This window comes from Blennius ocellaris (genome assembly GCF_963422515.1).
Source record: "Blennius ocellaris genome assembly, chromosome: 1".
NCBI classification, from domain to species: Eukaryota; Metazoa; Chordata; class Actinopteri; order Blenniiformes; family Blenniidae; genus Blennius; species Blennius ocellaris.
The window spans coordinates 35,350,027-35,362,455 of record NC_137650.1 but is presented as its reverse complement, the minus strand read 5'-3'; the positions used below and the strand labels follow the sequence as shown (position 1 = coordinate 35,362,455).

At 41.6% G+C, this 12,429-nt stretch overlaps 1 protein-coding gene across 1 annotated transcript; it reads left to right on the top strand.

Moving 5' to 3' along the window:
• The first annotated feature begins 709 nt into the window (after positions 1 to 709).
• On the top strand, positions 710 to 5,257 carry fibinb (fin bud initiation factor b). The gene is made up of 2 exons (XM_080511140.1): positions 710 to 1,635; positions 3,886 to 5,257. The coding sequence occupies exon 1, from the start codon at positions 956 to 958 to the stop codon at positions 1,577 to 1,579; it is 624 nt and encodes a 207-aa protein (XP_080367266.1). The 5' UTR covers positions 710 to 955; the 3' UTR covers positions 1,580 to 1,635; positions 3,886 to 5,257.
• The last annotated feature ends 7,172 nt before the right edge of the window (positions 5,258 to 12,429 follow it).

Genomic DNA, 12,429 nt, shown 5'->3' with positions numbered 1-12,429 from the left:
CTCTTGGCTATAAAGGGGCTTTATGAAAAGGCAGAAATAAAATGGCTAAAATGGGGGAAATAATTAAAACCACAAGAAATGAGGGGAAAACGGCTAAAACAGCCTTTATTAAAAAAAATAAGAACTAAAATGACTGTTTTTTTTAAGAAAAAAAGCTGGAAAAACAAACAAAAATGGTTAAAACAGCAAAGAAATCTCAAACAAATGAAACCTTTATAATCGGGTAGAAAAACAGCAGGAAATGTAGTGTAACGTTTACCCTCCTAAATTTTAAGTGAAGCTTCATAAATACAACAGGAGACACAGTTTATCTTCATAGATCAGAATATAAGACCTGCAGCCTCATTTTAAAGGTCACATGTATTTTGTGACTCCAGTTAGAATTGATTTTGGTGGAAAATGACCAGAGAAAAACATGTTTGGGGTCAAAAAGGTCTAGTCTAAAGAGTCTAAAGTCTGATTTAAGACCTAGGTGGGAGAGTCATTATCTGTTTTTAATTCATTAATGAATGAATGTACTTAAATCATCCATAAAGTGTAATTAAAGTGGATTCCCAGGAGTGCGGGAGGTTGTTGGAGCATCTCGGGCTGACAGAAGGAACATGAAGCTGGTGTTTTCCTGCTGGAGTGACCGAGTGAAACCTGAGGAGCTGCAGAGGTATTATTAGCAGAAACATCCAGATGTTGGAGAGAGAGAGGGAGAGGGAGAGAGAGAGAGAGACTCTTCCTCCTCAGACGTTAGCGGTGATGGAAGCTGGAGGTCTGGATTAAAGAGAAGTGAGGAGAAAAGTGAAGCAATTTAACTTTTAGAGGAAACTTCCAGAAGAAACTTTCAACTCTGAATAGAAACAAAAACAACAACAAAAAACCCTGGGATGTTGGATTAACTGATCCCAGCCGGGTAATCCGAGTGATTTTCTATTTAACTTAATTTAACTTTTTAACCCCCACCGCCATGGCGCTCCTCCACTTGCTCGTGTGCGCCTGGATCCTCTCCTCCCGCACGTGCGCCGCGTTCTTCTCGGGTCCGCTGCAGCCGGAGATGTCCAACGGGACCTTCCACCACTACTTCGTCCCGGACGGGGACTACGAGGAGAACGACGACCCGGAGCAGTGCCAGATGCTCTTCAAGATGACCGACGAGCGGCGGTGCGCGCTGGCCGAGGACCAGGACGCGGTGATCCGCGACGACTTCACCCTCGTCAAGCGGCAGATCGAGGACTCGGCGCGCGCGCTGGAGGGCATCGGCCGCAGCGTCTCCTACGACCTGGACGGCGAGGACGGCTACGGCCGCTACCTGCGGCGCGAGACGGCGCAGATCTCCGAGGCGTTCGCCAACTCGGAGAAGTCGCTGCTGGAGCTGGAGGTGAAGTTCCGGCAGAGCCAGGAGGGCGAGCTGAAGGACGAGCACCGGCTCGGGGACGACTTCCTCAGCATGGTGGTGCACACCCGGGACGCCCTGAGGGACACGCTGGACATCTCGCTGGGCCTGCGGGACAAGCACGAGCTGCTGTCGCTCATCGTCCGCAGCCACGGCACGAGACTGAGCCGGCTGAAGAACGAGTACATGAAGTTCTGAGCACGCGCACCAGCCTCCCCTCGTTTTTTAAAAATCATGATTTCTGGGTTTTCAAGGTGAGGTGTGACATTTCAGGGAAACTCAACAACATTCTGCTTTTTTTATTTTTTTTATTTTTTTTTTTATTTTGGAGGGGTTTCGTTTGCACAATTCAGACGTTTGCAACCTTCAGCTGTCATCAAAACAGACATTTCTGTCACATCTTGACTCAGAACTTCTCACATATGTTGTGTGATTCGTGATCAAACGGCTTCTGCAGCACCTGTCCTGTTTAGAGGTTCAACCCTCCACCATCCTGGGTTCAGTGGTTTTGCTCAAAGGTCACAGGACAGGAGGAGGAGGAGGAGGAGGAGGGAGATTGAACCGTCAACTCTAATCAAAACTACGCTCTCCATTTCTCCAAAACACATCTAGCAGCTCATAGTATTTTAGATTTTATAATATATGGTGTGATTTGTGAAGAAAAAAAAATCTGATTTATTCACTCAAATAGCACTTTTTCACTGCTCCGCCCATAAAGTGATGACAGCTGTCATGTTAGATGTTTAAAGGTCCATTTAGTGTTTCATCCAGTTGCACTTTGACACACGTGGAGATGGGAAATCAAACCTGCAACCCTGTGACCATCACAGGTCAACATTAACTACCTGCAATAAGTCAATGAGAGGCAATAACCAGGGTTCACTTCAGTGTCCAATTTGTTTCTTCAAACTGCAAAAAATAATAAGATTTCCTGCAGCAGCAAAATTAAATTCAACTTGTTTAAATGTGATTTATTAAAATCCCAGGAAGCCTCTCCAGCAGCTTGGCACTTTACCTCCAGGTGGCTTCCAGAACCAAACTGGGAGAGAAAACTCTGCTGTGACATGTTGAACTTAGAGCTCCTGGGCAGAAACAGCGACGGAGATGACCGAATGCAGGAGTGACCGACACAGTGAAAAGAGGAGAAGGTCTGAACATTCAGCAGCTTAACCGGAGAAAAGGCTTCATCGGGACTCAAGCAAGTCCTAAAAAATATTATATAATATCAACAAAAACAGACTGTTCACTGCAAAAATATATATTTTCTTATGTAAATCTTTTGTGTATAGTCATGGATTGATTCACTAAAGTCGCGCATATTCATTGTGTTTTCATTTTGTCTCATTAATTTGCTAAATGTTGCATCATTAACCAATCTCAGGTTCCTAGTTCCAAGAAATTGGTTGTTTAAATTTACTGTAGTTTTTTTTTTGTAATGTGATTCATAGTTCCTAATGAAGTTTTATTCCAAATTGTACCAATTTAATGACATTTCTATTGGTTTTAGTGACTCTTTAAGTCTCCAGTACAGCCAATAGCCACATCCTTCAGTCCACATGTACAATCTTACGTCACCTGCTACAGCAGGTCTAACGTATATTCTGCCTTTATAATCGGAATAATGAGCTGGACTGCATTATATGAGGGGGACCAGATATTTAAAAAATGCCTCTCATCAAAGTGCATCAGATTGTACAAGCTTATCAACCTGGACAAATAGAAACTTCATATTTTGTGTTCCAGTTTCACCAGTACATCTAATTTTAACTAACGGCATAGAGATAATAGGGAACAAGCCAGAGGAAGAATTATTAACACAAAAAAAAAAACGTGTCTGTTTTTGGCTGATCCACCTCAATAAATAGTAAAAATAAATTGAAGTCACATTGATACAAAAGGTCATATATATATAAAAAAAGAAAATCCCCCAGTGTCATAAAATAGTCCTGCTCTGATTTATAATACAAGCAAAGCTCATAAAATTAAAGTATTACTAGAAAAAAAAAGTAAGTTGCATCATCATCCCACTGGTTAAATCTTATCACTTGCTCCTGAAGAACTCTGTGAAACTTTATAAAACTATCGTCACATCACAGTATTTAAAGACGACTGTTGTTTTCCAATAGTGATAATGCCTGTGTGTGTGTGTGTGTGTGTGTGTGTGTGTGTGTGTGTGTGTGTGTGTGTGTGTGTGTGTGTGTGTGTGTGTGTGTGTGTGTGTGTGTGTGTGTGTGTGTGTGTGTGTGTGTGTGTGTGTGTGTGTGTGTGTGTGTGTGTGCGTGTGTGAGATTTTGAACCGGAACCATCAACCTCCAAAGCACAAGAGTTTTCCAGGACTTAATCTTATAAAAAAAAAAAAAAAAAAAGACTCCTGCTAAAAACAACAAACCAAACCGGTGCCGTTTCTGCTTCAGTGTCTTAACTTCCTGTTGGATTCTGTGTGACGGCTCCAAGTGTGATGCAAACATTTGAATGAATGAGTTTTTTTTCTCAAACCCCCTCAGATGCACCATGAAGCCTCTGAGCGGATTATGTAACGGCGGCGGAGCGCTTCAGACCGACGCGTTTCCACAGACGTTTGCATCCGGACACTTAACCGTCGTGTCGTTTGTTCCGGGGGATCCTGCACACTTTCTTTTTTTTAATTTTTCTTCTTTTGCACAATCCTCCAGCGAAGGTGGCGACAGCCTTCACTGGCGGCGGTGTAACCCTGATCACATGTACAGTGTATTATTATTATTATTATTATTATTACAAGTAAATACTGTGAGTGCCAGTATCTTTGTTACTGAACAGGTTAATCTGTACTCCTTGTTTATATAAAGTTTTTGAAATAGAGCAACGTTTATCTATTGGAGGTGCAACACGTTGAGGGATTAAGACTGCGGGCAGCACTCTGTTTCACACATTATACTGTATAACAACGTACCTAATGAGTCGGGTTGTGTCTTCTCAAATAAAGAGGTCGTGTGTAAAGTTGAGTGCGGAAACCTGTGCTGATTTGCTTAAAAAGGGGGATTTCATTGCCGCTGGTTGCTTAACAAGAGATAACTGAACAACCTATGGGTGGATTTTAATCAGAATTGGCAGGACGACAGATAATGGGACAAGAAAGAAGAGCCGTCATGTTCTGGGGTTTCGGGTGAGAGATCACATTTAGTTCTGGCTTACATTCTGAGGCATTAACTGTCAAAGTGCCTTGTTTTCAGAATTTAAGGTGAGTGGGAACCCCTGTGGAGAAGCTTCCAGGACCTTCTGGTATTTAAGGAGACTCACAAAATGCTAAGGGTCGCGCCACAAACAATGGCTGCTGTGTGCCGCCGCGCCACTTGATGCCAAATTACAGAGCTGCGCTCCGTGTCGGCCTTACGGGGTTTTGAGGTCTGCAGTGAATTAACCACACAGGCGCTGCACCGCAATTAGACCTGTTCTGAAGGAAGAAGCAGCTCCTTGGTATTTATGAGGCGCAGACATGGGAGGATGGAGTGTAGATGGTAATCTAAGTGCTGAAAACAGCTCCTTTGTTCTGTGTCTGGCTCCAGTCTTTATAAAAACACATCCTTGGTCGTTGTTTTTTTTTGTTTTGTTTTGTGCGATAGCCTTTTTTTTTTTTTTCATTTATCATTATAATACGGCCGCGTATAAGGCTGAGGGAGCACTTTGAGTCAAGTCAATGAAAACCACACTGTATTGTAAACTTCCCACACTCGTAAACTATGTAAGTGTGGATACTTTGAGCTGACTGATTACACTCGGTGTGATGTAATGCAGAGATCACATGGTGCCGGGATAAATAAACACGGCTGATGCCTTTGCCCTACATCAGGGGTGTCAAACATTATGCTCGCAGGAGGCGGGGCTCCGAGCACATTGAGAAAATGTGCTGTTTGTAAAAACATGCATAATGCAACAGTTACAGGAGTTTTTTGGTTTTTTTTAAACACTTAACTGTATTTAACGTCAAAAAGGTACCATTAATATTGGATTTATGTTGAGATTGTTGTCATTTTCAGGAGTAATTGCTTTGTTTTGTGGAAATAAAGACATTTTCTTCATGTATACTCAACGAGGAAAAACTTAAAAGTTTAAATTTGAAGGTTATTACAACCATATTTTTGTGGTCCGGCTCTTCTCAAGATGAAAATAGGCTGAAAAATGTGTCTGACGACTATGTTCGCATCAATCAGAGACGAAAAAACAACTGATTGAAAGCTGGTCGTACCAAAATATTAGCGGAGGAGCCGGCATGTTCTATATTTAAATGGTTTTCTAGTGTCTTGTTGTTGCTAAAATTTTCATAAAGGGGTTATGTTATCCAACTTTACAAAACTTGTATTCAAAGTTTCTAGTTCTTCCTTGATTTTCCCTCCATTAGAATATCGGATCATAGGAGCTGCATTCAGAATCTGCTGTGTCTGAAGAGGAGGAGGTACTTCTTCTCGTGGCGCCATGTGCCAGAGCAGAGCTGCCTGGTTGTGGGAGGAGTCAAAGGGGGAGGAGCCTACCTTGATTGTGATTGGCTAAACCCCCGATGACACTATATAGGGTTTGATTTCTGATCGGCTGGTTGGAGCAACGCACTTTTTAAAACCTGGAACAAGCCGGGGAGAGAGAGGACACACTTTCTTCACTTCTGGGGCATCGTTCCAGGTCTGGGGACGATTGGTACTGCTGGAGAACCTTTAGAACGTCAGTTTTACATGATATGAGCGCTTTAATTTGAAAGAAGTTACTGAAGTACACAGCCATGAAAACACTTGTTGTGCCGTCTTGAGGTCTCACTTTGGTGCATCAAGTTTCAATCCTGTTTGCAGCAGGAAAGACTTCTGTTGTAAAAGTGTTTCAGACACTCACCTGTTCAGGCCTGTATATATAGGCCAACTTCGTGAGGATTTCTAGGACGGGTTTGTCTTGGTCTTTAAAGGTCATTAAAGGTTCTTGGCGCCCGAGCCTTAAAGCTAAAAGCTGCCTAAGTTGGGTTTGAGTTCCTTTCTTCGTGGAGTTTTCTTGGTCTCCGTTTGTGTGTTTACCTGTTGTGCCCTCAGATTGTCTCCCACAGCCTGCAGCTCCAGATTCAATAAAGCAGGATAGAAGATGATTTAATGAGTTTATAATGTATCATAAAAAACAAGATCGGATCTTCAAAGCATTACCTTTGTTCAATCGGTTCAATTCAAAACACAATTTAACACTGCGACAAGTGATTCTTTAATACACTGGTTCTCCACCGGTGTGACCCACCCTCAGCCCGATTCAATATTCAGCTATTCAAATGAATTGAATGGATTTCAACCAAAGGTAGTTGAATTGAATGTATACGGGCACACAAAAGGCAGGTTTCACGACAAACAAGAAAATGACCTTCAAATTGAAATGCAAACAGTAATATTTTCCCTTCGAGGCTGAATTAGCTGCATTTTAATTAAAACCTCGGTTTTTCGTCAAGAGGCTCGACTACATTCTGGTGACTTGAAGTGAAATTGATCTCGACTGAGACGTCGTTTAAAATCCCCACTTCAGTTTTGACAGCTTCATTCTTTCACGTGCCAGATCTTGAATGCACGAAGCACTCCGATGTTTTTGTTCTAAATATGATTAAATTCACAGTTTATGGTTCATGTCATACCCGTGGTTTGCATGGCTCGCTTCGCACTATGTAAACGTTGTGGGTCTCTACAGCAGTTGGCTTATTACGAAGTGTTTTCACCACAACACAACTTTTTTTTTTTTCTCTCTCCCTAGAAAAAGCCTGTGATCCAGTAAAAAACGAGTCGGGCCGTGAACCACTAACTGACATGAACCAAAAAAGACCCGCATCCGTGACTCGGTACAGCAAGTACAACGCGACCTGGCTACAATTTGACCCGTTAGTGACTCATTATTTGTTTTTATGTGGGCGCAAAACACGAATCTCTTCCATGTTAACCGTCATTCTGAGAAGCGAGCTGTACAAATGTTGTCCAGCGTCAGCCACCTCTAATAAAACGAGCTGCGCTGTTCCGTCATTTATCAAGGTTTATGATGCGGCTTTCGCGACGCAGCTCCACGCACACGTTCCACCTGGATAAGGTGTTCCACGTGCACAATCCCATCAATCATCTCCAGTAAATCCCACAGCCCATTTTGCAGCACCGCACCGAGGGGTCGTTTCGCCGGTGCGCCTGCCACCCGGGCTGCTGTTGTGAAATACTGCGCCGTCACTCGTGGCAAAGGTGACCGAGTCATAACCGAGGGTTAGTCTTTTGAAACTCAGGACTCAGGTGCACTCTGTGATGAATTGGGCGAGTTAATGATTGCGTGATGATGCTTTTAAATGGTGGAGTCGGATGTCTGCAGGCGCCACAGGCATTGGAGTTCGCTATCGGTCATCTTTCCTGAACCTGCAGAGGACGAGCAGAGCAGAACAGGTATGACCCAACACACACATTTCGCATTTTGAATGCATGACTTTTAAGTGGAAAAGTTGAGGCTTTTAATCCCTCGTCCCAAAGATTCTTTTTACTTTAAAATCTGGCAAAGAAATGTGGAGAACCAAGAAGTTAAGACCATCAAATGTTCTATATTTTGGCCATTTATCTGTTCAATTGTTGATTCACTGAAGAATCATTTCAACTTTAGACTCCTGTTATTTCCCCTGTATCTGGAAAATGTCTGATTTCTTGTCAAATATTTGCCCTTTTACTGCAACAGGCTGCAAAGTGCTGGTACGTCCCATTACCTTTGCCCACTTCAAAATACCGAAAAGAGATTGGCTGGACTTCCCCCAAATGTTGTACTTTGTACTGTTCTACTTAGGAATCCTCTGGGTTTTGGAAATAATTTGATTTTCTTCCAGTTTCCCTTCGTTAGATTGACATTGTGAAGAAAGAAACATCCCGACACCTCTGAGAAGGATTGAAGTGAGAACATTTCGTTTTATATTTTCACCAAAAAAGAATGGATCTTTGACTTGAACAGGTTAAAGCTCAACTTTTCCTCAAGTTTTATGAAAATGCAACAAAATAAGATGAACAATTGTGGTAAGAATCAGTGTAATTACACTGAACTCTAATGGATGGGGAGGTTTAGCCTCAGACGGCGCACTCTGTAATCACACAGCTGTCTGCAGCTGTCTGAAATCCAATACAGGAAACACTTGCGAGATGTTAACATGGGACTCATTCCCACCATTTATTCAATAAGGTGTGAATACCATAACGGGTGAGAAAAGAAATCAAAGAGGGAAAAATCCCCCCAAAAATTCCTGGATGATGTTTCATCCATGTCGGGCCACAAGCAGGTCGAGCCAATCAGTTCACATCAGACAGCTGCATCCGTTGTTTAGTGGATTGATACCAATATTACCATTTATTCATAAAACACCCCTTCATTGTTATTATGGTCCATGATTTGTGCTTACAAGTTGTACATTTCACTCGATTACTAGTAAAGATACAGTTAAAAATACTCATACCAGTACAAAGTGAGAATATGTTCTTTTAAAACATCATGAGAAACATCAGTTTCTACCTTTTTAAAGATCCAAATACAAGGCAATTTCTGGAAATAAATGACATTATATGATTGAAACATTATGAGATGATGAAAACAATAGCTTTCAATTCAATTTGTTTATATGTAGCTGTACAAAGTACCGTGAGTAAGAATGAGACTTACTTGCCAAATTGGCCGAAGCAACGTAACAATAGAAATATAGTTAACTGATCCTAATTGCATGTCTAATCTAATACATATGCTTCTTAAGATGGGACTCCACTACTAAACTGTATTAAAATGTTAAATAGTTTTCTGTTCGTTAGCTTTTAGCCTCTAAAAACAGCAAGAAATATTTCTCTAATAAGTTTATCTGCAGAAAAATGTACTATTTTATGATTTACAATCGTTTTGATGAGTTTTCCACTTTTTGTTTTTAGTACTATTATCAGGGACTGAGCCCGAAAGGCAAGGCCTCCAAGGACTCAACAAATTTGGCACATTAATTAAGGCTGGCATTTAAAAAAAATGAAATATAAAAATGTGCCAACATGTGCTCCATCTACAAAAAGACTAAAAAGGCCACCAGAGTTCGCAAACCAAAACTCCTATTATTGTTGTTGCTGTTATTGAAGGTACAACATTTTGTTTAAATAAATTTCACCAAGAAGTCAGTTTAAGCAAAGAACTTTGTGTTAAATAGGTTAAAGCTCCACTTTTCTTTCATTCACTTTTCTTTCATTCCAACAATAATATGTTATTATTCTTATTTGAAGAATTTCCCTATGGGATTAATAAAGTATTTATATTGTATTCTATTCACAAAAAACAGTGGGGAAACCCTCAACAATAAATATATTTATTGTTATCATTGTTATTATTGTTATTATTGTTGTTGTTGTTATTGCCAACCACACGTCCCCCTTATTATTATTTCTATTTGTATACATATAATAGTCAAACGTAGGCGTCACGTGGCTCTCGCGCTGTGACCTACTTACCGTAATAACAACGCAATCAAAGTTTGAGCTTCATGAAGAGTGTGTGAGGCTGGATCTCGGTGATCAGTCGTTATAAACAGTGCAAACACACACATTTTGAATTTTTCTGGCTGAGGCTGCGGAGAGTGGAGTTGAGTTGACGCGCTCGCGGGTGATGACGTAACGCTGCCGCCGCCGACCTCTCACCTACTTTCCCCACTGACAGCGGACGCAGCGCGGGTGACGAGAGACAAACACCCAGGTAACTGTAACTGTAACTGTAACTGTGACGACTCTCCTGTCCGCTCTCTGTCTCAATGGAGGGGGTGGAGGGTGGAGGGTGGAGGGGGGGTAAGCTCCCGAGGACAAGCCGCCACAGACCCGGGCTGCAGGAAGGAGGTCATGTGTGTGTTTTTGTTGTTAAAACACGGGCTCCGCTCGAGAAACACGTCGGCTGCTGCTAACGCCGGCTAGCTACCGGGGTAAACACTCGGTTCACGATGGAAGATTGGAAAGATTCCCAACCAGGCGAAGCCGACTTCAGTCAGGTCAGCCGGGTCTCTGCAGCTGTGATTCAGGGCGGCTTCTGAAGCCTGACAGCTGCTCGGGATGTTGTTTACCTGTTGGTGCAGAGAACAATGTGCCCGTGGACCAACATGTAAAGTTCTACAGTTGTTTGTTTTGGTTCATCTTTTTAGGTTTAGAGGTTTAAAGGCCACCTTAGTTGGCAGGTCGACACATTGCCATGACTACTGAACAGGAGAAATATCATGTTTCCACGATGACATGAAAAGTTCAATGTTTCCATGACGACATGAGAACTGTCATGTTTCCATGAGAACTGTCATGTTTCCATGACGACATGAGAACTGTCATGTTTACATGAGAACTGTCATGTTTACATGATGACATGAGAACTGTCATGTTTACATGAGAACTGTCATGTTTCCATGACGACATGAGAACTGTCATGTTTACATGAGAACTGTCATGTTTACATGATGACATGAGAACTGTCATGTTTACATGAGAACTGTCATGTTTACATGATGACATGAGAACTGTCATGTTTCCATGAGAACTGTCATGTTTACATGATGACATGAGAACTGTCATGTTTACATGATGACATGAGAACTGTCATGTTTACATGAGAACTGTCATGTTTACATGATGACATGAGAACTGTCATGTTTACATGAGAACTGTCATGTTTACATGAGAACTGTCATGTTTCCATGATGACATGAAAAGTTCAATGTTTCTATGATGACATGAGAACTGTCATGTTTACATGAGAACTGTCATGTTTCCACGATGACATGAAAAGTTCAGTGTTTCCATGACGACATGAGAACTGTCATGTTTACATGAGAACTGTCATGTTTCCATGATGACATGAAAAGTTCAATGTTTCTATGATGACATGAGAACTGTCATGTTTACATGAGAACTGTCATGTTTCCACAATGACATGAAAAGTTCAGTGTTTCCATGATGACATGAGAACTGTCATGTTTACATGAGAACTGTCATGTTTCCACGATGACATGAAAAGTTCAGTGTTTCCATGACGACATGAGAACTGTCATGTTTACATGAGAACTGTCATGTTTCCATGATGACATGAAAAGTTCAATGTTTCTATGATGACATGAGAACTGTCATGTTTACATGAGAACTGTCATGTTTCCACGATGACATGAAAAGTTCAGTGTTTCCATGACGACATGAGAACTGTTTCCATGACAAAAAGTGTAAATTGTACATAACTACTTGTAAAAACCTGGATCATAGTTCAATGACAATTCAGAAAGTGTCATGTTTCCATCTCTTCTGATCATGAGAATCATCATGTATCCATGACGACATGAGAATCATCATGTACAGTAAAATAACCCTAAACATATGATCAGTCCATCTACAGACAAAATCAACTGTTTGACTTTCAGATTGTTGAACGCACTCGACTGCTGCTTTTGTTTTTTTTTTAACACGACAAAACAAGACATTTCATTTGTTCGGCATCTCAAACATTGAGATGCTGATCTCCAGCTGTACTTTCATCATAGATTAGCATCACATCTTTGTAGACTACAAACAGGTGCGGTGTCTGCAGTTAGACTGTGGTGTTTACGCTGACACTTTACTGTCATATATCCAACCCACAGTCAATAGCCTCAAGCTTTAGAGAACTTAGGTCAACAGTTTTCCACAGTCTTGAACAAACTGTTCAATTCATGCAAATGATGGACAGGTTAAATATGAAGGTATGACCTGCATGTGTACAGGTTTGATTAAAACCACTTTTTAAAGGATTTTAAAGTCGTTTCCAAGCTGCTGTTGGGGTCTCACAAGACCACAGAACGTTTGTTCATTTCTAAGGAAAGACCATTTTCACATGTCATGATACACAGTCATGACATATGAATTCTGAGGGGGGGGGACCTTTTGCAGGCTGATCCTCCCCTGCGTTCTGCTCACAAGACGCTCCCCCCCTCCATGCACTCAGCCAGTCACTGATTGGTTGAAGCTCTCAAGATTCGACACCTTAGGATCGACACACTTGCAATAAAGGCATGCAAAAACCAGTCT